Source organism: Aptenodytes forsteri, unplaced genomic scaffold (assembly GCF_000699145.1).
Source record: "Aptenodytes forsteri isolate BGI_AS27 unplaced genomic scaffold, ASM69914v1 Scaffold262, whole genome shotgun sequence".
NCBI lineage: Eukaryota > Metazoa > Chordata > Aves > Sphenisciformes > Spheniscidae > Aptenodytes > Aptenodytes forsteri.
In genome coordinates this window covers 351,585-379,522 of record NW_008795710.1, presented here as the reverse complement: position 1 = coordinate 379,522, position 27,938 = coordinate 351,585, and the positions used below count along the sequence as shown (strand labels likewise).

The window sequence follows — 27,938 nt, the reverse complement described above, 5'->3', positions numbered from 1 at the left end:
AAAAACATGTCTTCAGTGGTTGTTAGCAGAGATGGCAAAAATCTGAGTAGTACATCAACATTGTTTTAATTAAAAATACATTGATATTCTCCTAAAAATTCACTTTTGACATCCAGCTCTTAAGCTTAAAATGAATGTAAAACTTAGCTTTTTATACTCCAGGAAAATGTGCTCTTGTGCTCAAAACATGCAGCAAAAGCAATCCCATGAAAATCAATTAGAATAATAGAGTACAGCCATTGCAAAATATCATTACAATAGTTAAGTAATTATCCCACTGCATGACTTTGCAAGAGGAATAAATAATGCATGCAGAATTGTGTTGGAGCTTGCAAGGAAGATTCGTGCTGGCAGAGTGGGTGGGAAGGGCAAAGGCAGAGCACGTGTCCGAGGAGGGGATCTGCTGGGTCCGGTAGCTGATGATGGAAACCTTTCAGTGCCTGTGATAACGAAGATGCAAGAGAGACCCAATTTTCTGTTTTCCTTACAGTTTCAGGATGGCCTTTGGGAAGAAATCTTCCTTTGCTCTGTTAGCACAGGTTGACTCCAGCTGCTTCTTGGAGCCGCCCAGCCGGTCCTGAGTGGGTGGAGTTGGGCTTTGGGGTGTGAGCACGGCCATCTTTTGGGAGGTCGCCTTTCGGAGTAGTGGAGCAGGTGTCCGGCTGGGGTCTAGCTGTGCCATCGGAAGGGTGGAAAACCCCCCGAGATGGCACCGCATCAGGGTGCCGATCACAGCGGCTCACTGCCTTGTCTGGCACACTGCTCTTAACTTCTCTGTATTTCACCCACATTCTGTATTTTACCACTCTGTAGGTCTTGGCTGCTCCTTGTCTGCTGTTCGTTGGGCTGAGGAGAGCTACTGAGCCCATTAATGCAAGGCTTGGAGCCCCATCGGCGGTGTGTCCCAGGCTCTGACCGAGCTGTGAGTCTGGTCAGCAGGAATATTGGCTGGTTTTTCAGTCGACAGATGAGGGTTCTGATTTTTCTTCCTTTCAGCTAGAACTGAATACTCCGAATCTGTCAGTTGCTGTCAAGAGGATTGTACTTTGGATTAGTGAACTATTGGAAGCAGTTTGAATCGTTGGAGTTAAAAGCGTGCCGAACAGCGGCGTAATTAATAGTTATACAATGTCACCAACAAGCTTAGGAAACTAGAATGTAACTTGGAAAGAAATACAGCCCTATGCAATCCCTGCATTGCCTAACGACCACCGTGCACTTAAAGGATGATGCTTTTCTTCCTGGGACCGTTACGGTCAGGGCAGGTTTGTTGCTGTTGTGTTGGTTCCATCACAAGATGTATGGAAGCACCTTTCTGTGCCTTTCCCCTTCCCTTCTTTTTCTCTGCCTGTCTCATCAGGACCTGGTAAAACCAAGAACCGTGCTCACCTTAGGCTTGTTGGAGCTATTCTTTGCTTCTGTGATTGCAGAAATCTTCAATTGCTGTGTAATTATGGATGCTACATGAAATAACTCTTCAGCTCATGAGAATAATACGCATTTTTGTTGTTGCGTTTTTGAATAGAAATTTCCGGGAAATTATGCAATACTTTTCTGTTATACAGTACTAGTAAAACTCTGTCAGCCCTTTACCCACTTGTGTTTTTAGGGAAGCTGAAATGGTTATTGAGATTTCCAAAGTAGTTTCTGTTTTGTGACAAGCTCAAACCTGTCTGGGAAAGCTGTGTATTTCAGCAAGGCAGCAGGTGAGACTGTGCCTGAGACCTCCTGTCTTGTAGGTATTGAACTGGAGGTGTAATGCTTTCAAGTTGTTTATATTAACTTCTGTGAATATCTTAAGCACACAGAGATGGTGATCAAAATTCTGAGGTGTTGCTGTAATTCTGGGTGAATTTGATAAAAAATTAACGTAATTATTATTCCCTTGGCTGACTGGATGCTTCAGTTGTCTTACACTGCTTACACTCCAACATTTAAAAATATTTTTTTCTCTTAGTTGATGTGTAGATGTGGCACTTAGGGACAAGGTTTAGTGGTGGACTTGGTGGTGTTAGGTTTATGGTTGGACTCAATGATCTTAAAGGTCTTTTCCAACCTAAATGATTCTATGATTCTATGAAAAAGGGAGAATTATGCTGGTACAGAACTTGGTATTCCTGTTTCTAAAAAGGTACCTTATCAAACATTGATTGGTGATTAATTAGAAAGTAATTCTCGCATCTCAGAAGGGCAACTTTATATTAAAATGTGGTACTACTGCTAAGCAAATGTAAGGCTGCCTGCCCTCCAGTTTTGTATCTACATTGCTTCCCTGAGTGTCAGTTTGCTCAATATTCACTGTCATTGACCTTGGGTAATTAAGAAAAAAGTCTGCTGTTCTGAGGAGATAAATGCAGCTTATGTTTGGAACATGGCTGATTAGCTCAGTTGTGAAAGTGTAATTTTATGTCGTAGTTTCTGGCAGGATGGATGCTGCCTTTGCAAAACTTGATGTCCCTCTTTTGTGCTCCCTGATACCCAGTTGAAGTTGTTGGTGAAAATCTCCCAGGACTCCAAGGTCTGAAACTTGCAATGGACCTCTTCAGTTTCCAATGAAAATGAATTTAAACTGATATGGGATTCTTTTACTTACTGAATCACTTTTTCACTTCCAGCCTATTTTCAGTGCAAATACAAGGCTGCAGTTGTGCACCGGGTGGGGGTTTGAGATTCCTGGCCGGTGCAGTGGCTGGAGCACGTGGACTTTCTTCTTCCGGAACAGGGTTGGTGTCAGTGTTGGCTGTTGAGAGCTGGAGCGCGCCGGGGCTGCCGGCACTGTCTGCTGGGGGCTGAGTGGAGATTAGAGAAACACCAGTGGAGAGGAAAGGCTGAATCATAAAAGCAACAAAAAATTAAGGAGAAGCAAAATTTTTTTCAGGCCTGTGGAAGTTATTTGTCAAAATTTGAAGGTAGGGGACTGGTGGGCATTGAGGTCTGTTTGCTACATCCCTTGTTCTTTTATTTTTCTCTGTGCTGCCACTTGGACTTCGTTTTTCACTTCTGTGTTTGCTCTCCATGAGTTACTTGGACCATTTGTGACTTGAAGTACATGCTTGTTTACAGTGCGAGGGCTGTTTTGTTTTTTAAGCATCTCCATGATGATCACTCAGTTGCATGGTATTTTGGTGGGCTTTTTTCTTAGGGTAGGTTTTCCACTTGAGATGCTCTACTACTACATTTGCGCTGGCAAAGTACTCTGGGCTGAAGATAGCTAATAAAGTTAAAGTTGCTTTTTTTTTTGTTTTTTCCTTTTTTTTTTTTAATTATTATTTAATTAAACCATCTTAGGACTAGAAGAAGCTATTCAAACCAAAGCACAGCTTTATAAGGGTAGCTGCATCCATGCTGGTTTTTTTTTTTTTAAAGCTGGTGTCAACCTCTTTACCTTCTTTAGAGACGGTACTGTGGTGGTAAACTGCGTATTTTGCCAGGTTGTCCTTTGTTAGTACATGGTGGGGCATTGTTCCTGATGGGATCTTTGGGTGCTGAGGCAGTGTCAATAACTATCAGGAAGATTTGGGATGGCATGTGGTTTCTACAGACTCTTTGCTTTTGAAGCCAAATCTGCAGCCTTGAAAATCTTTGGGACTTCGTAATCTTCCCCCCCTACAAGGGTATTATTTATTTGGGAAATTGCATAATACTTGTTATGCAAGCAGTCTCTTTTCAGCCACTGTGTAAAGTGTATGACAGAAAAAAGTGTAAATTTTTTTTTTTTTTAATTCAGGCAGCAAGTGGCACAAAATAAACCCTGCAACTGAGATGTTTTAATGAAGGTTGTATTCTGTTTATAACAGGTAAGGCAGAACTGAATGCAGCTCCAACAAATGTTCACATCTGTTCCCACAAAGAAATTCAATTCCCACCATGCATCCGATTCTGAGAAAGGTGATTGAGTGGACAGACTGTGTTGCGGATAAAATCAACATAGGTCTATTAAAATGAAATACATTTTTCCTGGAATATTTCTAGTAAAGAACATCTTATGTGAAATCTATCCATACCTTACTTTACAACATCTCATTTAAGGATTTACTGCTTATACTGAGTTCTAGGTCCTTTTTCACGTGTCTGTGCATGTCGTGAAATAACTAATTTTGTAGACATCTCTCCTTCTCCTCTGCAGGCTGTTGCATGGTCTTGCTTTTGAGTTTCCCTGAGAATCTGGTTTTAAAAAAGCAGGGGTTGATACAGTGGAGTATTGCTGGGGTTGTAGGAAGACGCTGGAGCCCTCATCCCTTTCACACATTCTGTACGTGCAGGCAGGACTGGCGAGGCTTGGACTCCATCGTGTTAAAATACGGCGTGGCTGCTTCCCGACGCTGGGGGCCTTAGAAGTTTTACATTCAGGTTTTAGCTGTGTGCCTTGAATATATCTGTTTAGTTGAGAAAGAGTTGTTTCATGTAGTATGTCTGAGTGGAAGAGTTATTCACTTGAACAAAAGAGACTTAAAATGAAGCTGTTAATTGTCACAGCCGGTGACTTTTTTTCTGTGTGTTGCTGCCAACTGAGAGCGTTTTAAACTTGCATCTGAGGTATGAGAAGACCCGTACCTCTTATCTGCACCTCCCCGAGTGAGGAAAGCAGCCATTCAATTATTCTCTATAATTAGTGTACTTCAGTGGGTAGGCAGGTGTTAGCTATTCATGGGCTCTTTCACTGTCTCCTACTTTTCCAGGAGTGTTTGCCTACCCGTCTTCTGCCATTGCCTCTGTCCCGAGGCGTCGGGGTTGATCCTTACCCACTCAGGCCTGTGTAATGGGCAGGCTGCTCCTGAGAGTTGTGAAAAGGGGGGAAGTTTAGATGGGTAGGAAAATCAGTCCAGCTGATGTAAAAATATCTTATCCAGGGTGAAAGAATTTGAGAGATGCTGTGATTGAGATGCCATGATTGCAATAATGTATGAAGTATTTAGAATAACTTGTCCAGTTTTGCGTGATTGCCCTGAAAGCAGGCTTGCAAGTCTGAGGGTCAGGTTTTTTTTAGCTACATGGGGCTGGTTTAGACTAAGCTTATATCTTCTTGTAGCAATTGTTGAACTTAAAACCATTGCGACCCTAGTACTGTTGTTGCTGCTGCTTTCTGTAAAATGCAGTTACAGGTATTGCAGCGTCCAAAAGGTTTGCTCATTACTGAGCACTTGTAACCCAGGCAAGTTGTTTGTGTGCCTGTGTATGGTATGGAGGGTGTGCGCATATAGGATTGAAATAGTTTAACTGCACGGAGAACTTTGCTTCACCCATCTGTAAAATTCTGAAAAAACCAAACAAACCTTAGACTCTGTGTTATGTGAGTGATTTTTCTCCTGTGAATGGACCAGAGGGGAATAAATGACCCCAAGTTCTTGCTGATATAAAAAAAAGAAATACCAAAGAGGATTTTATTGCTGGAACGTGTCTTATAAAAGCAGTAGATGAGCGTGCCTGTGAAGTTGCTGTGGTGGTTTTATTTGTTTTTGAAGCAGTGAAGAAATAATTTGTGAAAGGCCTGGATACTGGTTTTGCAGTGGGCACTGTACATGGGCATGCTTTGTCTGCTGCTCGTTAACGGGCCAGCTTCATTAGACTTGATGATTCAAGGTTCTTTTTATAAGCTTATTTTCAGGTATTTTATGTCACTACATGCCAGTCATTGAAATGGTAGCCTTTAAGAGACAACATCTGTTTAAATTAAAAATCCACTTTTCTGAAAAACACCTTCTCTTGGTGACTTCTTTTATCAAATACTTTGATGGGAGTCCGTCTGTTTTGGTGAAACTCTTGTTTTAGCTGTTACTTTAAAGACCTTTACTCAAGAGGAACAGGGGGACTGTCGGTGCAGTATGGTGATGGAAAAGCACTGTAATCAGGCTGAAGGTGAATGCACGTGTGGCTGTAGAACAATTCCTGATGATGCTGAAGACAGAGCAGCGCAGGATCCGTATGTCCTCCTGCCAGTGTGATTCCCGTTTCAGTCCATGCTGCGTCCCCAACCATCAAGTCCTTGCTGCTCATTTTGCCCCATGTGACAATTACTGCTTTATTTTGCTGCGTAAAACACAACTGTGAATGGGGACTGCAGCCTGTTGAGAGTGTCAGGTGTGCTCAGCCAGCCGGTGTGACTGCTCATCTGTACTTTGGCTACGGTGGGAGCACACGCTTGCGCAGGCTCTGCTGTGGTCAGTGTGGGGCTTTGAAGTCCTGTCCTGATGTCAGATGGGTTAGATCCCAGCACTGCTACTGTTAGCCACGTTACAGTATCACAAGTAGTGCGGTGTTTTATATATATTGCAGTCACATTCCTTTTTTTTTTTTGCTGGCTAGGTGTGCCAGAGATTAGGAGAACGATAGACCTGGATTTACACCTTAATGCAAGCACACTGTTCCCAAAGGAAGTAGAGCGAGACTTGTGCTCTGTCAAAACACCGGCTTTCCGTGAAAATCCCTGTAGAAGAGCTCTACTGTTGATGTCAAAATGAGCATACTTGTTTGCAAAGGATGTTCAGTATCCAGGTTTCCTGCTACAAATGTGTGTTTAAAAGGTTCATGTTGTTACTCTTTCTTTAGCCCTGATCCTTCAGTAAGTCAGTCCTTTGCCTGCGTAAGGCAAAAGTCGTTCACTTGAAGTTGGTGGAATTGGTATCACTGAGGTTAAACTTCAGTGTAGGATGGATCATCTGAAATGCCACTGAAGTGCATTTGTGCGTAAGCAGAGAAGTCTGATGCTTCCCAAGCATTTAGTGACCATACCAGCATCTCCAGGAAATGTCTGCAGCCTCCAGGGAAGGAGCAGAGACTTTTCCAACTCATGCTGGTGGTTTTTTAACAGTTGTATAAGTAGCATTTAAGCTACATCGAGCTTAGACTGTGTAACTCATTGGCTTTTCACTCTTCACCTTCACTACCTTCTTTCAGCTTGATATGACACTTGGAAAAAAACAGGATTTTTTCTTTCAAGCAAGCTCTGAGGTGATTTGCTACCTTTTCCTTTAGAAAGGTAGACTTGAGGCTTATTCCAAGTTCAGAAGGACATAGCTACCTGCGTTTTGAAGCGTGGCTGTTTTGGAGCGGCTGTCGGGGGCGAGGACTGCTTGTTGGTTTTGGATGCAGCCGCTTGCCCCGCACTGCCGTGGCTGCCACCGGGAGAGGAAAGAAGCTGAATAAACAGGGAAACTGTGAAATAAACAGAAACAAACCCAAACCTAGCCCCTGCCTTGGGGCGTGGGCTTGAGTCAGTGAAGCAGCTGTTTCAAAATTAGACTTTTGTCAAAAGGAGGCACATAAAAGCTTTTCTGCTTTTGTTTTTCTGCCACAATGATAATTTCCATGCATTTTTCAGTGTTATTTGATTGCTTTCAGTTTCTTCTGAGGAAACTTACTTGAAAAGTGAGCAGTTGTGTTATTGCAGCATTAAGGTGGTTGCTTCAACCTTTCCTACCTTGTGTACCGCCAGGTTTTCTAGCAGAAGTGACCATTTTCAGGTAGTGAACTTAAGCCTACATGTTTTTCTAAGTTGCCACTCAGTCTTTAAAGATGTTAAATAGACTTCTGGGGTTCCAGGTCAGGCTGCAAATACTCGTGCCGGGGCTTCAGCGCTCATGACCTTCCTTGCTGCTGTTTGCCACGAGAACTGGAGCTGCTGCTGCACCGGTGTCAACCCAGCTGGTTTTGTGGCTGCGTCGAGAGCTGGCGAGGGGGAATAGGCGGGTTTGAAAAGCTGGTGGAAGGAGCGGGGCTCCCGTGGGGACTGGGGCAGGGCTGTCTCCTGTGGGCAGTGCAGGCGGATGGGGAAGTTTGGCGACGGTTTGAATCCTGGCACTTGCTGCTGCTGCAAGTGACCCCAGAGATTAATAAAAGAGATGATGATGAGCAAATATTTTCTGTTTTTTTCCTCTAGATGGTTTGTATGCGTGTAATTGCTCACAAAGTTATGCTATCCCTGAAAGCGTTTGTTCTTTTTGCCCCCCCTTTTTGGTGCAGAGTGAGGATCGGAGCTCCTTAGGAAGTGGTTGCTCAACTCGGTCCCCGCTGTTTTCTGCAATGTGTTTGAGTAAAAACAAGGTTCTGTTTTTAGCTTGCTTTAACTTGGAAATTCTGGTGATAAGCAATTAGCTGCACAAATCCAGGAAGAAACTAGAGGAGGAAGCACTGTAAAATAGTAGAATCCCACTGAGTCATTTTTGCAAATCTCTAGAAGCAAGTAATTTCTCTAATCTGGTAGATGTGTATCACCAGTGTGGTATATCACCAGTGTGGTATAATCCTGGGACTCAGAAAAACTTCATTTATTTTCTTCTGCTGTAGTCATCCTCAAGCAAGCAAGTCACTGTTTGTCACAGTTTCCCCGTAGTTAAATGGAAATAACCAAGGGATGTCTTGATAAATACACCCGAGATTGAGGTGCCTGGGTGTTGTGAATGTGGAGAGCTGGATGATAGGCTTAAACCAGAACCAAACCCAATGCAGTTGGACTGCTTAGTAGTGCTTTTCAAGACTTTCTTTTAGTTGTTCTATTATTGTGTTTGCTATTATAAAATAATTAGTATGTGTTTATTAGCAGAAAAATAGGTTTACAATATGTTGTCTGAAAATCCCTGTGTTTAGTTATATAGTTGGTAATCTTTATCTTTCTCTGCTCAGATGATAATTCACAAAAAATCCGTAATCTGACATCAGATATAAAGTAGAAAATCTTGGTGTGTGTATGGACAGCATGTGGTGTCTGAGGAGGTTGTAGAGGACGTGCCATGTGCTGTGCTTGAGCTTTCTGTTGTATCTTCTTGTATAGAGGAAGTGAAACTTCAGCTGTATTTTGCATATTCTTTTCTTTCATTTCCAAGTAAGACCTCCGCTAGCTTCTGTATTTCATTCATCTACAAACCAGTTTCACTTTCATTAGACTTTTTAGTTAGGCATGATGTTGAATTTGCATTTATTTGATATTTGCACGTTGTGTGGTATTTCCTTTTGTATATTCATCATGTAAGAATTTACAGCGGGATTTACAGGGCTAATGTATTGCCTCACACTGGAAAAAACCTCAGTATATCTTTTCTATAGAAAAAATGCCCAAGCCTCATTTCTTTCTGCCCTGACTAAATGTCAGGCATAGCTGCAGTTAAATAGCAACCTCTTGAAGTGGTGAGTGACAACTGACTTGGTCACAACTCATTTTGAGCCTGTATCTCTGAATTTTTACTGTCATTATTTAGTTAATGAAAGGTGGGTTTATGTGACAAAAAAGTTACTCAAATCTAGAATCTTTACGTGCAAATTTTGAGTCATTGCAAGATAACAATCAAGCGAGGATGGATGTTTTATGTGGGAAAGCCCTGTGTTGACTCTCCAGCCTTTGGTTAAGGGAACGTGCTGAATGCTGTTGCTCTTACCTTGCATATTTGCCTCTCGGAAAGCAGGCGGTGGCAAGCACCCGCACGCTCACTTCTGTACCTCTTTCTGCACCAGTGCTGGAAAGTGTAGTAGCTGGAAGTTTTGGGAGCTGTCGGCCGTTGCTATGCGGACGCCGTTGGGTCCCGCTTCATCCCGAGACTCTCCGGATGACATAGTGCATTAGGCTGACAAACCCACACGTGTTGCGGGTCAGGCAGGCTGCCAAGCGCTCAGCCAGCGGGGAGAAAAGGCATTAGGAATCCCAATAATCCGCACATCAGTCTCCGTGTGCTGCTTGGTCAGTGGAGACCGAGCGAGTGAGCTGTGGAGAGATTGTGGGTATTAAGTGGGATGGGTAATGAAAGGCTGTGCTGGCGCTGATGTGAGACTCTTTAAATGAAAAATGACTTTAAATGATAGTGCCAGGGCAGTTGGAGTGATTTGCAGCTGGCACAGGTTCACAGTGTAACTGGTAGTTTTCAGCGAGACTAACCACTTCTTTAGGATGGAGCACCAGAATTGTTTTGAAGAATTTAAAAAAAAAAAACAAAAAAACACAACTCTTAACTGAATTTGCTTGCTTTCCCTCCTTGGGGCTTGTACCAGAATGATGGCAATTTGGGATTTTGGTTGTGCATGTGTGTCTGTGTGTATACAGATAAATGCAAGCCATGTGAGTGTATGCAAAACTGCAAAGTAGTAGTCATAGGATGATAACAGTGTTAGGATACTCGAGAATACAATAAAATGAGCATTTTAGGTTCAAGATTACCTTATCTGAGAACTTTCTTTAAAAATGATAGTTTTGTCTGGACAAGTCGTTGTCATTGTTATCTGCAGATCAGAAGTTGGCTTGCAGAGGACTTGGAAATGTTTCTGTTGTTTGAATTAATTAATCTTTTTGTTATGCAGGATAGCGCTCTCTGCTAGTTTTGTTTATAAAGGCAGTTGAGTTTCCCCTATCCTACAGCGTGCTGGGCGCACGTAGATGACTCGCACTTGTACCACAAGTAGGGAACCAACAGTTCACTAGGTAGGTTTCTTCTAAGGCTTTCTAGTTAGGGGGAGGAAGAGCTTCCGAACTGAGTATTGTAATATTATTTTCTGGCAAATTCTGAAACCGCCTGGGTCAGTTCCTCATGCCCAGGAGTAATAATTCTGAAAGCAAAAGTTTCTGTGCTCTTGGGCTGTGGTGTTCCCATGGTGCTTGAACACCTGCTATCAATGGTAGCCCAGCACCTGACTTCTCCTCTGGCTTTCCTGGGCAGCGGTGCATGCATGTGCAGGACTGCCGCGTGTTGTGCCGCCTGGATGGAGCCGGACACCCCGAAATGTCACTTGTACGTCTGTGTTCAGTTATCAGATTGTGTTCAGAGGGCACAATGCGTCGGGGGGGAAAGCTCCTCTGAGCACATGGTGGCCTTTTGAAAACACATCTGCCTGCCTCATGGTCCTTTAGTGTTTTTTATTTCTTCTTGTGTTTAGGAAAGCAAATTGATTTCCTGAACAATAAGGTTTCCTCTTAAACCATTGACAATGACTATTTCACCGCAGATTGTACTGGGACAGAGGTATGAAGGAGTAGGTGGGGTACCACTTACTGGTACCAGTGGGTACCAGCTGCCCATGCTCTTGTCTGGTGCTGCGTTGGCTTCCCAGGCAGTGCTGGGGAGCAACGGAGCAGTGTCTGCTCCACACTGCAGCAGCCCTGATGTGTCTTTTAAATTGCATAGCTGCTGCGGGCTGGAGCTTTGTCGGCAAAGCTACGTTCCTGGTTGTTGAAGGTCTCTTGAAATGTCGTTTTCATCTGAAAGGAAATCCTATCATAGATGTGTGTGGGTGTTTTGTTTTGGGTTTTTTTGTTTGTTTGTTTTTTTAATAAAAAGGAGGTTTTGCTTGCTGGAAAAACTCAATTTCTGTCTTTTAGGTAAAGCCTGCAGTTTCTGATGTAGCTGAATTAAAATTACTGCCTTGCTCAATTAGCTGTGCGCTTTTTTTTTTTTATGGCATCCCTAGAGATTTAGGGCCTATTGAGACTATTCAGCATCTGTTGTAGAATTGGTAGTTTCTTATTTTGCTTCTATCTGAACTTAGCCTGGTTGGTAAATGATAGAGAAGTCTTTTTTCTAAGTGTACGGTGTTCCAGTGTCATGCAAACACAGTGAAATTTTACTCTAAACCAGCACATCCCTGCACTGCCAGGAGCTCCGCAAAAGAGTTACTCAGAAATTTCTTCTTTGTTTTTAAGCAAAGCTATCGTGCCTCTCTATCCGCAGGTTAGGTATTTGGATTATCTGCATTTCTCAAAGAGTAAGTATTATGTAAATTTAAGTATTATGCTTAAGTGACTGGAAACCCAATACATAGTTCTTGCTAGTGACCACCACTCACAGCTTCAGAGGCTGTTTCAGTCCTGTTCGTACTAATCTTGGGACAGTGTTTGAAAGAGTGACAGCGATTGCAAAATTATGACTCTTGATCTCTCGGCATCAGAGCTGATTTTAAAACTTAGGCTCTATAAGTTTTAAAATGTCAGTCTCCAAGTTGATAGAAATTCACCTTGTTCCAAAGTTAAAATTTACCTTCCATTTGCTAATAAAAGTTATGGATGTTGGAAATGTGTTGTCAAAACACAACTTCTGGACTGATGATACTGGTGTGCAGCTTCAAAACCTTAAAATCTCATTCAACTCTAGCTATACAACAGGTGGTGTATTAAGACCCATTGTTTAAATGTTGATTATTTTTTTTGCATACATAGATTAGACTATTTCTCTTCCTTTAAAAAAAAAATATTGACAGGCTTCTTTAGAATGGTATTATACGTGATGCTGCATTAGTAGGCATTGTATATCTGATATGTATTCAAATTTGGAGATGCTTGGGCATGTTTAAAGAGAGAATGTTCTTAACACTCATCTTCCTACGAAAGTACAGGTTATTCTTTGTGCTTACCCAGTAGCATACTTTTAACAAGGATGCTTTTGGAAATGTATTTTACTTTTTAGTTTTAGCACAAACTTTTGGGGAGGGGATCAACTTCAGAATTAAACTGACGTCTCTTTTTCGGTAGGGAACTCATTTTCTCAGCATCTCTCCTTTTTCTTGCTTGTTTTCCAAGTTTGGTCTCTCTCCTGCTGTGATTTTGAAGCGTGAAACTTAAGTGTCCTGAAACTTGGAGGCAGATGCTCCCGGATGGGACATGTCAAGTTGGATTGAAGGATGGTGTATATGTGACAATTTCTGTTACCACTCAAGATTTCAGTGTCTGAAATATATATATTAGCAGCAGTGATAAAGCACTTTTATAACACCAAGTCTGGTATTCCTAGTTTTTAGCTTTAGTTAGTTGCTAAAACTATTCTTTTCCTGATATTTTCATTATTTTAATTTATTATACAATAACCATAAGCAGCTGCTTTGAGGAATCTACATGTTAAATTTTCATCAGACTCATTTATACCCTCGTGCTGCCAACTGCACCTTGTTACTCAACAGGAAGTTTTGAGCCTGTTCGCTTTCCTCAGGATTATACATAGCTTAATAAACAGTCAAATAGGACGAAGTATTTAAGTAATTGGTTTTGTTGTAAATCTGAGTATTTTATTTTACACATTGTGGTTGCTGCCAGCTTTATGAACTGTTTTTGAATTTTTGCTAGTGAGTGCAGCTTGTTTTTGACAAGCAGGTAAAATCGCCTTAGTTTTATCATCGTTCCAGTGGTAGTAGGCAAGTAAATTTTGTGCTCAGATAAGTGAATTTTCCATAACAATTTTGTAAGTCTTCATAAATCATGGAACATTTGCTATTTTGCCACTTTGCAGTAAGGTGTGTCCGTAGATGAAAACACCAGAAGGAGCTGCACAACAAATTTTACCATTTTGGTGTACGACCTGCTGAAGTACTGAGTTGAATTTTCAGTGGTGGATTAAACTGAAACTCCGAGTGGATCAGCGAATGGGTCAATAGCATGATGAGGGCGGTTGCAGTAAGTTTTTAGAAATGAAGCTTGTGCAGCACTTGCAACATAAGACTAAAATTATTAGTAACCAAAGAAATTCACATACCTAATCATACAAAATGATTTAGTAATCTTAAGGCCATCTTTTCGAGTTCAGGCTTGGTGTGATCTTTACATTTATGGTTGCATCTCATTTTGTAAACACTCGCTTGTGGACTTTGTATATATTAGCACAGTTTTTCTACTGTTGTAGAACTTCTTCCCTACAAATGCAATAAATGAATAGGAGGAAGTGCATTTTTCTGAAGGCTTAGCTGTGGACCTAACTACTACTGGTGGTAAGCAAATGCTTAGGCAGAGAGCAAGAAGGGGAGTTGTACAGTTGTTCAGCTGGAATTTAGGGTGATGTTGCAATTGGGAATTGATGCTATTTTAACCTATTACATATTGCAAATTTTGTTTTAAGCAGGAGAGATGTATTGTGCTCTCTTTTCTTAATTTCTGATCATTTTTTAAATGGGTCATTAAAAATATTAGTAGAAAATTATTTTTTATGTAAAATAGTGGAGCAAGAAAGCATCTGAAAAACTGTAATGCTGGCTATGTACTTTTGTCTTAGATTTTATATATAGTCATGAATCAGAAGTAGCTTTATAGTATTTGTAAGCATAACGAAGTTGTGATCATTTGGACAGTTCTGCTTCCCTGTCAAACAAAACAAAACATGCTTAAAATGTGGTAAATTTGGTGCTTTGCCAATTCTTTACTCATTTTAAGTTTATTTAGAAGTGTGTTGAACTCATTATTTAAGGAAATGTTCTTTATTTTGTAATGAAAGCAGAAGAAAATAATTCAGGCTTTTTGCCATTCTATTCTAGTCCTTAAAGGAAGTTCCTGTTGGAAATAATTCCAGCAGATGACTGCAGGTGCAACTTCAGCAACGTACACAGCTTTCCAGCACTGCCTTGCTACTGTGTATAAAAATATATTAAAAAAACCCCAACTATATATATATATATATACCCACAAGCTCCTGCAGTGCCCGCTGACACCCACGGTGTGGGTGGGCACCGCACAGCCGGCGAGGACAGGCATGGGAGCTGCAGCCTCCACTGGTAGCTCCAGGGACGGAGCTGAGACCAGTCGGGAGCAGTCGCTGTTGTTGGAGCGGGTCTCTGCCAGGGATTCAGACTAGGCAGAGAAAGCAACTGCAGGGCGAGCATCTGCTGGACAGCCTCAGGGCTTTCGCTGGTGCTCGTTAGCTGCTGCAGATTAGATATGAAATTATATCCTGTTGCAGCTGAGATAGATGCTACAGATGAGAGGATGGGCGGGACTGCCAGTGCTGCCTGAGCTTCCACGCAGGCTCTTACTCTAAAAGAAGAAACAGAGCAGTATTTCTTCCAAACCTTCAGTATGACTTTTGTTTTGCCTCCTGCAGACATAGTAAGCTAAATTTTATGGTATTAGTGGTTAAGTAAACCTCAAGCTCTCTTCCAATAACTGATACTCAGCATTGTTATTCACCATCAGTGCTATTTTCCCTCCACGCTCTGGTATCAAAGAAGCCTGAAGAACAACTTGTGTTTAACTCTTCCTTTTGCCTTCTTGTGATTTCAAATTAAATAGCTGCAAAAGGGGAGAGTTGTTGCTCTTGAGAAGTGCTGTTTTGCAGGAGACCTTGAACGGATGGCTCTGCGTTCTCCAGAGTGTACAGGAGCTTTTGTTTGCTACTGTCTTACACTATTTGGTATCATGAACCCTCCACAGCGGCGTATCAGAATATACCTGTAGTCCAAAACATATGCATCATACAATGTTAGACATCTTTTTTTTGAATTATTATTTATACGAGTGTGTGGTAGAGAAGCACAAAGACCCAGGGCAGTAAGGTAAGCAGAGTCTGTGAGACGGGGTGGAGAAGACCCAGGTTTATGATCAGTCTCTGGCTCAGTACTTTTTAACCAGAAAGCCCAGTCTGTGATTTATCAATTTCCCTTGAAGGGAGGGAAGAGGTTTTGTGCAAGTTAATTTGATATGAGATTAATGGTCCCAATTTGCTTTCACATTTGGATTTGTGGTAGTGCCTATGCGACCAGTTACAAGAAATGTTATTTCCAGTTTTCACTTCTGTACTGTATTAGAGTGGGTGTTTTGAGAACTTACGTGTCTAATCACAGCTTCAGCATGGCAAAATTCTGGTCAAACTGCTTCCAAAAACATTTTACGGCCCTGACTTTAGACTATTTTGTAATGGGATTATATGAAATAATGTATATTAAAAAAGAACTGTAAAAGCGTTGAAAAACCTATTACACTGTGCAGTCATACTGAAATAGTTTCATAGATCAATTCTGGAACTCGCTTAGTACTGGATTTGCGATTTTTAGCATATTGTAACTAAAAAAATCAGAAACGTGAGCTGCAGGATCTGTGCAGTGGCAACGCGGGGACTAAAACGTTTTGATTTGTAAATACGTCCAAATAATTGAAAATAAGCAATGCTAAGGCTCCTGTAACAAGTAAGAATTGAGTATTCTTTTCACAGGCATCATTCAAAGAGGCTCAGCTGCCCTATAGTGGCACAGAGGCAGTGACTAGCTGCTTTCCAGCAAACAGTAATGGCTGTCGTGTTGTGTAAAGGGAGGTGGCAGCTTGTATTTCATTTAATAACTTTCCTGTTCTTAATTTGATAAAAAAAAGAAAAGGGGGGGGGGGGGGAAGGGAATTGAAGAAAAGCAGGTTTTCACCCTAAAAGGCAGGGGAGCTGGCAGCTTTGTGAGACTACTAAATATTAAGTACTGCTAATAATTTTGAACTTTTTAAAGTTTAAAAACTGAAGTACTGTGGGAGGTATTGAAACTGTGAGAAATGACCTGAAGTCTAAAAACTTCTGGTGGACAAACATAAAGTTTAAAATACTCTTCTTCTGAAATCTGAACAGCTCAAGGTTTGTTGTCGTGGCCAGGAATAGCTATCGCAAAGCTGAGGCTCCTTTATCTCTGCGTTGCCTATTCTTGGCTCTTCCGAGGAGATGGGAGGCAGCGGGCTGGATGGTCAAGGAGGACGTTGAACAGTTTGGAGGCTTTTGGGAGGTGGCTGTACATTTTAAAATGTACTTACTTTATTTTGTGGCGAACAATTGTTTTGTTTGTGTGAAGCTCTTACTTTCTTTCACATTTTTTCCAAAATGTTCAGCCTTACCACTCAGAGTCTTTCAAACACATTGCTGTGCCCTTCTGCAAGAGGTTAGTAGCAAATGCCATCCTCTTCTTCAGCTGAAAGATAACCCTGTCCTGCTGGTGATGCCGTGAAAAACCAACACCTGCAGCCCAGAAGTGGATGTTCCTTAGATTAACTTCTTTATTTTTAAACATCTGTCCTCTAAATAAAAGCACAGCATTAGCACATCAGTGTTAAAGGAAAATTCTGTTCTTTCAACAAAATACTGCTCAATCGTGTATTTCTTGCTGTTTGTCTTTTACTGTTTTTATCGTTGCCTTGTGGTCTTGCATTACATGGAGAACTTATCAGATAAATGTATACAGCTTCCATACTGCTTTGCAGTTGTACGCTAAGGACAATTTGTCCATTCATCCTTTTTCTTGTTAAAAAGGACCGTGTGGTCATCACAAATGAGCTGGAAAATATGCATGCAAGAATGAGTGCTCACCCTGGCATGTTTATGGCTTAATTTCTCCAAAGCTTTGGTTCTTCTGGATGTTAAATTCTTTTAAGGAGATGTTGGGGGTTTTTTTATGTGTTCATGGGTTAGTTTCTAACCTTGCTTTACAGTATTGCTCAGAAGTATGCTTACTGTATTATTGTTCTGGTACTGTTTTATAAACACTCATGTAAATACTTTTAGTCTTGTTTTCTTGTTTTTCTTTGAGCAAAGATATATTCATGTGTGACTAGCATTATTAAAATAATCATGTACTTCACACCGCACAGCGTATGAAACGCATTTTCTCAAAGAAACGGCAAGCCGCACGGAGGTCTGCCGGTATCGCCACTTGCATCAAAGCCAGAACAGCATGAAATTATCCAAATCCTTGGTACTTCACGTTACATGAAGCTTTTGACTCTGAAATCCCACTTGATGCCACTTTCATTCTTCTGATAACATAGTTGTAGGAAAGTAAGAGCAATTGTAATTAGATCCACATTTCTGGGGATTGCCAGAGTGCGTTGCTGTGGGTATAAAGCCAGCCGCTGTCTCTGCTCTGGAGTGTATGCAGGAGGCGGGTGACTTGCCTTTTCTCAAGGCAGCGGGACCAAAGAAATCCTGAACAGATACCAGAAATTAGGGTCACATGAAAAATATGGTGCAATTTATCCTCCTATATCCCTGTTGAAATCCAGGTCCAAGTAACTACCAGGTGCTGGGTGTGCGGTGTGACTTGTGCTGCTCTACTCCTAAGCCCAGTTGCAGGGGTTAGGAGTGGAGCAGCAGAATTCCTGGGCATCAGTGCCCTGGATTTGGTCCTGAGACAGGCTTTAAAGGGAAGCTTTGAGATACAGAAGAAAATGCAGGTAGTGAAGCACTGCGAGGTATTTGCCAGAACCTTAAAAGTACATGTTTTTTTCTGTTTTCAAGAGGACAGTAACATAGGCAGTGAGCCCGTCATGAAAGGTCTTGCTTTTATTCCACTTCCTGTGAGCCAAACCATCCCAGTGTCACTTAATACGACAATCTTGGGGTATAGTATTTCCAGGCATAACATTTCTGTGTGGGTCTGTTATGCAAAGGTAGTAAAGAGTATTTGTGTGCATCATTTACGATAGTTGATGGTAAAGACCTAGGTGCTAAACCCACGCTCGGAATAGACAAATGTATTACAGCTTTTTTTATGCATCAGTATGTCCTTGCTGCAAAGATCATTAATTGTTGCACAAATATCTGCTCCTGTGATATAAACTACAGTTTAGCTAATGTGAAACAGTTTATTTGGCTGAACGTAACTTTGAAAGCACAGTTTAGTTTAGTTTAATGGCTCTTAGTTTTAGATAGAAGATAATCCTCTTTGTATTGAAAAAAAGGAGGAGGATAATGTTAACTTATTTGTCACATCAGGGTTGGATCTTGGTGGTTGAGTCTTCACCCAGGCTGTCGCTTAAATGAGGGGAAAATTGTCCAAGCAAAGCATAACTTTACCTTAACGTTCAGGTAGAAGGAAATGTACCTATTTCAGATACTTGCATTGAAAATTTGTTCTTACAATGTTCATCTGTTGGCATTACCTGCTGGCAGGTGTTACTGCACAATACTGGCTTCTCTGGTTTTGAAAGGACTCGCCTGGTACAAGGTGCAGAGTAGGCATAAGTAATGGTGGCCACCAAGGTGTAATAGCACATTCCTATTTGTAGGGACACAGGTGGGGGGGAATCAGTCGGAGTCTCTTGTAGCAGACGTTGGGCGAGTAGCTGCGGTGCCACCAAGCCCGTTGGTGTCAGAGGGGACCCAGCACGGACCGGGCAACAGATGTGGAAAACGTGCATCATCTTCCTCTCGTTGGGAAGACCTGATGGCCTGCAAGAAGCAGAGCACTGTGGCTCAGCATTTGATGTCTGCTTAGGAATTCAAGAACCAAGTGTAATATTAAAGTATTGCATCTCTTCAAATAATTTTTTTTGGAAGTTGAGACTTGTTAGGTGTGGTTTGTGTGTAACGTTGTTAGTTTAAACCTTCTACTAAATGACAAACTGGTTGTTCCTTAAGTGTGAGTGCTGGTTAGAAGGCTTGGAAGAGGCTGAATTGGGGTTTGATTTGTCACTTAGATGTGTTCTTTGTTTACATGAATTGTTTAATGTTGCAGAAAGTAAGCTGGTGGGTGGATTTTGGGGGTAATACTTGTTTCTGGAGCTGTTTATTCTTACAAAAAATTTGGAAAGGGCTACAAGTTCCTGTTCAGGATATCTGCTCAAATGATATATTAAAAAAATAATTGTGTATTTGGGTTGAAACATTCTTTTTGGAGATTGAAGGAAAAAAAAAAAAGCCAGCTGGAAGAAAATTATGGGCAGGGAGACTCGGACACATTATAGCGTTCAAAGGCAGAAAAAAAAAAAGGGATCCTTCTGTTCTTAAGAATACAAATTCTGCGGTAGAAGCCGGAGCACGTTAAATAGTTGTAGCCCAAGTGGGAATGAGGCTTGTTTCTCTCCACTGATATTTTTTTCCCTTCCTTGTTCAAATTCTGAAAGGGAAGACAACTAGTATCCACTACAAAGTTTTATTGGATTTATGCTTTTCCTTATTTCTAGAATGCAATGCAAGCTTACCTGCTGCCACAGCTGGGGAAGAATTCACAACACTCATGGAGAGGGTGGCTGCTTTGACAAACAGCGTGACTAGGATAGGGCACGGATGGCTGTAGACGCAGTAACGGTGTCTGGAGGGATGGTTTGTGCTAGGGGTGCTAGATTAGATCGTCAGCATTAGCCCTTGAAGTGTGTTTTTGGTAGGCAGGGAAACTTGAAGCAAGTTTTGGATACTGCAGCTACTTTACTCGATGGTGGATACTGTTGTTATAGTTTGCTGTGGTTAAAAATGCACTGCTCTACTTGCTGTGCTTGGCTTTCTTGTAAAGGGCTTGTAACCAGTGTATCCTGGCTGTAGTGGCAGTGTGGGCCTTATTTGAAGGATTTTATTACTCCTATTATTTTTACTATTAGTATGCCAGTTGCTTAACTTACCTGCTTTTTAACCTTCCTAAGCTTGCTGCTAGTGTGAGTGAAATGGCCAAATTAGGAACTGGAAAGCTATTGGGTTATTTGCATTATTTAAAAAAAAAAAAAAAAATCTGTTGTTGTAGTACAGCAGATCTTGAAACATGCTCGGTGTTGGCCAAAGTCTCAGCAGCTTTCTGCTCCCTTCACCTGTGCAGCAGGAGAAACCCCGTCAGCAGGGCTGGCCCCCTTCCCACAGGTCCCCTGCCTGTGCACGCTGCTGCCTGCTCTCTTCGCTTTCAGTTTTGGGTTTGCCCTTACCCAGCGAGCCATTGTGGCGTGTAAGAAGGAATATGCGAATATGGGTTTTTGAGAAGTTGTGCTAGTTATGTCAGTGGCTGGCCAGAAAATGATAAAACTTAATAAATGTAGTGTGCCGTCACAGGCACAGATAAGGAGCAAGAGAACACGGGGGGGAGGTGTCTCCGCAGGAGCACTTTAAGGCTGGTCTTTTTTGGATTCCAGCCTTCTCTAGGGAAATGCAGTTGACTTATTTATGTTTGGGGTTTTTTTTAATTTTAGTTCAGTTTAAAATTTGTATCTTCATTCAAGCAGTGCAGCATTCCCGCAACAGGAGCGGCAGCTCGGCAGCTGCGGAGGTTGGACGTAAGGCTTGGAAATAACATCGCAAGTAGGCACATCAGAGTCGTGCAAAGTAGAAAAACTTTGAAGGTGCTCTCAAATTCTTGAGTTGGTATTTCCCATGAATGGCTTGGGTTTCTGACTTAGCTGGTTGTGTAAACAGCAAATAACTGTAAGTCTGGGCAGAAGTGGCAGCTTCAAGCAGTGAGGTTAATCATGTATAATCATGTAGGGAGATGGTATCTGCCCTCTCTTTGAAGATTTCTTGACACTTTATCTGGTAGATTTTTTTTTTTGAGTAGGCGGTTAGCAGGTTGCCTGACACAAGCTAATGTTGTCAGCTTTTAGTGTGGTTGCATCAATCTGAAAAATCTTTTCCATATAACCAAAACACTTTTTCTTACGTGTTTATTCTCAGTCACACAGACAGAAATTGCTGTATATGGGATTTTAAATGTGAGGATGGTAAATATCTTCACTGTTCAGTGGAACAGGTAACTGCTTGATCTGATCTGCAAAACATTTCAGCATCATAGTTATTTAAGGCTGAAGACTAGATCATCTTATGTTCACTCAGAAATGTACGCAGATTCTAGCGTAAAATGAGTTATAGTTTCTGTGTTGGGTGAAAAATCCAAATGCCAGTGGTGTTGAGGTGGGTCAGGGGCCTGATTACAACGTGTTGCATAGACTTTGTAATAAGCTGTGGTAGTGAAATGAAATATTTGGGTATGTCTGGCTTCAGTAAGAGCATCTTGGTATCATTATACAGAAAACCAGTGCCAGGAGAGGCTTATTAGATACTTGGATTTTCCTGTGACAGGGAGTAGAACTTTTCTGGGTATTCCATTATCTGTATGTATCATCTTTAAATGCAGATGTTACATGTGAGCAATTAGCGTTTTGTATGTTTATTTCTTTAGAACACATGAAACCACTGAGTAGCTTCATAAGAAAGTCTCTCTAGATGTTTGTAGTAAAAATTGGGTGCAGGTACAGAGCTCAGCAGCAGAAACCCTTGAGTTCCCATGTTCCAGTTTGTAGACTTAATGATACTTGCATACTACTTTCATTGACAATCCATCGTAGTCTAATCTATGCAGAAAATTTGAATCATATTTATGACCAATATAACAGCTATGGACAAGCATGAGCAACTGTTGCAATTAGTATTCAGCTCATAATGGAAGACTAATGGAGTTGATAACCTGGTTTTCTTCCCCTCCTAAGCTGTGTGGGCATAGGGAGCATAGATCTTCCTGGCATGTTGAAGGGGCTGAATCGATCATGAATAGTCAGAGTATTCGGAGTATAAACTGCTTTGTGATATGCCAGACCAGGAGGGAGAGGTTTCGAGTTGTTAAGCTGAGAGGAGATAAAAGTTTGGATGAGGAATGCAGGAGAGAGGAAGGTACAAATTTCTGTGAGACTATCTGAGGATCAGTAACCAAGGTATGGCTTACATATGAAGCTTTTTTTTTTAAATAAATCATAATTTGAAATGGAAATAGTCTTTGAAAGACAGTTTGCTTGTGTATTTTGTCCGAGCACCATTGGGACTGCAGACAATTGTGTGAAGACGGTGTGTCGGAGGCTGGCACGGCCGTTCCCCCGTGGAAGCGTGAATGCCCTCTTGTCTTCTGTGTTCCTGCCAGTGAGCTTAGGTCCTGGGCCTGGGGACAAAGTCTTCTCAGTTACCTTCTCTTGTTCTTTGTTATTTGTGCGAGGTTTGCTGCTTCAGGGAACCAGAAGCTCGTTTGAAAAATTAAATTGAAAGATATGAAGGAGTGTTTATCAGGAAACTTATTTTTATCACTCGCTCTGTTCCTTCTCTTAAAGTGTAGCCATAGCGCGTGGCTGGCAACTTCTTGAAAGCTGCTTTTTCACTATTGTCCCCCCAAAATTGGCTGTGATTCCATGACATGGATGGAAGAAAGGGAGCATTATACTTAAGAATGTTAGATGAGGCTAAAAAATGATGAAACGGCAGTTTGGAGTATTTCTTAATTTTAAAAATTCTGTCTTGTTTGATAGCAGCAGTAGTACTTCACATTAAATAAGGACACCCATTTGGTTCTTCGTAAGTGGAGTATTCTTCCGTGGTTGCTGAAATAAATCTTCATACTGCTTTTGGTGAAGTCATTTTTACTGTGTAAAATTGACTGTAGATCTCTCTTTTTATTGTCATTATAGAAAACCTAGAATAAACTCTCAGTTGGTGGCACAACAAGTTGCCCAGCAATATGCAACCCCACCACCGCCTAAGAAGGAGAAGAAGGAGAAAGTGGAAAAACAAGACAAAGAAAAACCTGACAAAGAGAAGGAAATTAGTCCAAGTGTTACAAAGAAGAACACTAACAAGAAGACTAAGTAAGTTTGAAGGATGCACTATTAAATGTGGAGTGATTTCAGTAGCACTGTGCATTGATTAATTGTGCGGTTAATCTAACATCATGCTCTCCCTCTTCCCTCCAATTCTTACAGACCAAAGTCAGATATTGTGAAAGATCCTCCTAGCGAAGTGAACAGTATACAGTCTGGGAATACTACAACAAAGACCAGCGACTCAAATCACACTTCAAGGTAACTTTATCCTAAAGTTAAGCTCTCAGTATCTCAGAACTGTGTTAAAGAGCAGACACTGAGGGTTTTTTTGGTGGACTGACAGAGACTGAGTACTGTGTAACCCACAGGGTCTGTCAGTGTTAGTATGGCAAGACCATCAGTGGCTAGGAGCCTTCTCCATGTACAAGCACTCAAACACTCTGCTGGTGAGGACAGATTCAGGCATTGGAAATGTTTGTTCTGTTGTCCACTCAGTTTTCATTTCTCTGCTAAAATAATCATATTGTCAATTGTATATGTGTTTTTGTGAAAAAAGGAGGGGGGGGGGGGGGGGGAATGAACCAGCAATCATAGTGGTCTTTATCAAATTCCTATCACTTGATAGCAGTAACAAAGGTTACTTTTTTACTTCCTTATCTGTAATTCAGTCACTGTAATTATCAAGATAATTTTCCAAGTATATGGGAATTAAAAGACTGCATGAACAGATTTGCTAGAATCTTGCTATCAACAAAAAGCATGAATGGTTGGTTTCATGTCTGTTTCAAATGAGTAGCTGTCTATGGAGAGAGGTTTATTCCTAGTCTTGCCTATACTGATACTCCATGCTTGTTTTCTTTAAGTGGTACCTTGTGCTCTATTTCTTAAATAAAAAATTTGGCATCAAAGTACAGTTCTTATATTATTGAACTTACAGAGCTACAAGAGGCAGAATTCAACTGGGCGCTTTGCCTATGTGGGCTATATAAGAATTGCATCTCTCTTTAAAATGTGCTGTAATAAGTATTTTATAGTGAAGCCACGTGAACTGAAGCAATATTAGTTAGCTGCAAACAGTTGTAAAGCACATGGGAGCTATGGTTTGCACTGCTGTTAGCATTAAGGTTGGCAAGACATGACTCTGCAGAAAACTGTTGTCTTGGAAGTTTTTAAATAGTAGAATGAAAATGTTTAATAAGAGTGAATATCCTTTACACAGTAACTCACTTGAATGTAGTGAGGGCAGTGTGAGATTCGCTGTGCTAGAAGACTGAGCTGTTTGCGGGGGCTGCTGTTAACTCTTCCTCAGCCCCCAAAGATCAGTGTCCATTCCCAATTTGATTAGGGAGATACAGCTTTATTGCAATGATTTTTTTTTTGTCCTGTTCTTTTTTAAATGCTACTTAATTTGAGATTTAGGCTGCAGAAGACTTGATGCGCTTGACTAATGACATAATATTAAATTGATAGATTACATCAAATAATTGTTTTTACTCCTTGAAGGAGTCACTCTGTCTACTGCAGAGTCTTTTAGTCCATGTTTTGTGGCAAGCTTTTGTCATTCCTAATTAATCCTTAATAGTATCAGGTGTAGCTGGATATTCTTAAGGCATACATCATCTGCTTCAGTTCTTAAACTGTCTTTTTAAGTGTTTAGTTTAGTGGAACTTCCCTTGCAATTCACTGCCCTCAGGAGTGCTGTCAAGAGTCTTTTAAAAGGATCTGATTTTTACAGAGTCACAAGTTATCTATTCAGGTTTTTTTCATGCCCAGAATTCTTAACTGCTTTTTTGTAAATGGTCTTTTAAGGATCTCTGGATTTTTAAGGAATCCTCTTTGAACTTCTTGGATACCGTGCCTGTTTCTGAAAAAATATCTTGGTTTATTCCATGCCTTCCTTTCAGATTGATTGTTTTGAAACACACTTCTTATTTGGCCATAAATGTTTTTAGCTATAAACATGAAGCATCAAGGTGTTTAATTTTGCAAAATAACATGAATGGGCCAATCCCTTTGCCTTCTATAGGAAGCCAAAATTGTATGCGTGTGCTGAAGAGATTGCCCGGAGGTTTCCATCTGTGCTTAATCAGCTCTTTGCACAGGGGAGACCCCTAAAACATCCTGCAGAAATGGTTGGAGGGCTCAGTTCTAAAACTGACATTGAGAATATGTTTGTGAGCGGGACTGTTGAGAAATCCTGCACCTCAGCCCTGCTTCTCCCCAGTCCTTCCATGTTACTTTGTCATGGTATTTAAAGATGCATGGGTAGTTTCATTCAGGCGCTTGGTGCGTGGCTTATCTCAAAGGCTGCTGGTAGTGGGAGCTTTTCTGGGCAAAACTTAATGCAGCTTAGGCCATATGAACTCCTTTTTTTCTTTTTTCTTTTTTCTTTTTTTTTTCTCTAAATATTATTATCAGTGCTGGCTTTTGACAAGCAATAGCAGGAGTGCATGTTTAACCCTGTAGAAAGGTGGAGGCAGTAAGGTCTGTTCCTCTATCTAGGCCAGTGTTGTTTTGGCCGTTTCTGAGTGCAAGAGAAAACATATGACCCAGGCAAATTACAGGAAGAACTGGGTTTCCTAGAGGAACTCGGGGCTTAGGGAGGAAAATACGTATGCGTACTACGCTTCCCGGAACACTTGCTGCTGTGTTTGCTGCCGATGCTTTGGGGGCAGCCTTCATGTGCTGAGATGCTATCTGAAAGCCGACGGAAACCCCAAAACTTGCTGAGCTAGCCGGCCTTTCTTGTAACCCACAAACAAGGTGACATCATTTAATCTAGCCTGTGGTTACGTGTTGAATTTGCCAACTCCTGCAAGCACGTATGTACGACGCATATGCGTGGGCGTGTGTCTCACTGCTGCGGGAATTCACGAAGCACAGCTACGGGTTTGAAAAGGCTGGTCACTAAACGACGGGGCTGTTTCAAGTAGGAGGTTTTACTGATGGTTATCCCAGCACAGTAGTATTTTAATTGTATTTTCTATCAGAAATGCTTTTCCTGTGGTACTTGTTAAAAATTGAAACAGCCTCCTAGGTTAGATATGAAAATACTATTTTTGGTGCAGTAACTTCATTTTTGGTAAGGAAGTTTGCAGAAATACAATTGCTCTGTTTTTGAAGCTGTACATCCGTCCGTAATACTTTATTCAATTCTGTCTAGTTCTAGAATACCACTTGGATAACTACTTTTTAAGGACCTTCCCCTTGTTAACTTAGCACTGCAAGCCATTGAGTAGGCAAATACAAAGTCAGCTTAATTTTCTCTTTTTTTGTTTTGTCTGCATTAGCCTAGTGTGCTGCAGACGAGGAGGAGGAAAGGCAGATTGGTTTAAAAGCTAGAGCTTGATCCCAAAGTAAACTCACCTTCCTGCCATCCCTTGGAATAAGGCAGTTCTCAGCAAGCTACTTTTCACTGATGTATAAAGACTCTTGTTTTTTATTTCCCTATTGGGAATATTCTGCTGCTTAAGCCTGACCCTTAATTAGGAGCAAAAGCTGTAAATTGCAGCAGTCGCTGCAGCTGACTTGGAATTTGCTGGTAACTGGAGGAGTGTCCAAGGCTTGTTGTATCAGAGCTTTGGACGAGCCCCTGAAATGTGCATGAATGTCAGCTTCCTAGAGTCTAGACCCTTATTAGCTACATTACTAATTGAATGATAGCACAGCATGCAAATTACTGAGATAATCCTGAGCTATAAATACCAGTGTGTTCTTTTCTGGTGGTTTTGATCCCTCCCTGCCTCCTTCCCCTAACCAAAAGCGCTAGCTGCAAGAAATACTGTTGTACATTCTGGATTTTATTTACAATAGCCTCAGTTCCAGAGGGAACATTCTGAGCGATTTTATACATAGGCTGATTGGGCATCTGATTTGTATAAGCTCAAAGCAGTTGAAAGAGAAGCCAAGTTGTCCCAGTGCCTGTGTTGTTTGCAGCTGCAGAGTTCCAATATGGAAATGAAAGAGCCGTGGTCAAATGCTTTCATGTGGTTTTGTATTGCAGAGTCACAGCCTTGTCTCATAACATCAGGGCACATGATCAGATGGTGAATTTAGATAAGAGAACTCTTTCATCTGCCCCTTGGGGAGGAGATCCTTCGTTCTGTCTGGCTCCTGTCCGCTTGGCTCTGCTGTAGTGTCCTCCTTTCTGGCAGAGTTGCATTAGGGATAAGTCTACAGCAGACGCCCTTTGCAGAGCTCTGCAAGACAGGTCTTTCCTCTCGGGCTGAATGTGCTGCTGCAGCCCTCACAGCCCTGGCTGTCGCAGGGAGCAGGTCAAACCTCCATCCTCAGCTGCCCGCTTACTGCTACCTAGGTTCTCCCAGTTACTGCTATCTGCAGGCAAGCAGAGGACAAGTCACCCCGAGTTTGTTGTCAAATGCTTTTTCTAATAAACTGCCTTTCTCGTTTATTTTTATCCTTTTTATAAATGTTTTCTCATTTATTTTAGACCCAGACTGAAAAATGTGGACAGAAGTACCGCACAGCAGCTGGCAGTCACAGTGGGAAATGTCACAGTAATTATCACAGACTTTAAAGAAAAGACTCGCTCTTCTTCCACGTCGTCTTCTACAGTGACCTCCAGTGCAGGATCAGAACAACAGAATCAGAGCAGCTCGGGCTCTGAGAGCACAGACAAGGGCTCGTCCCGTTCCTCCACGCCAAAGGGGGACATGTCGGCAGTCAACGACGAATCTTTCTGAAAATTGCACATGGAGTTGTGGAAACTATGAATCAGGGTATGAAATTCAAACACTCCACCTGCCCATGCTGTTCAAATCCTGGAGAGCCTCTTCTGTGCTTGAACACACACTTTCTCGGACATCGACCTCTTACTGATGCAACCAGGATAATTTCTGCTTGCCGTGGGCATCTGGCCACCAAGGAATTTCTCACCCTAACGATTACTCTTGACACTTTTATGTATTCCATTGTTTTATATGATTTTCCTAACAATCATTTATAATTG

The 27,938-nt window shown here is 41.5% G+C and overlaps 1 protein-coding gene across 1 annotated transcript in view; it reads left to right on the top strand.

The window, feature by feature from the left end:
* The window catches only part of RYBP (RING1 and YY1 binding protein), a 41,568-nt gene extending 13,630 nt beyond the window's left edge, over window positions 1-27,938 (top strand). Inside the window, 3 exon segments of the mRNA XM_009283366.2 lie at window positions 22,838-23,014; window positions 23,129-23,227; window positions 27,420-27,938. Coding sequence (XP_009281641.2) covers window positions 22,838-23,014; window positions 23,129-23,227; window positions 27,420-27,672 — 529 coding nt within the window. The 3' untranslated portion in view covers window positions 27,673-27,938.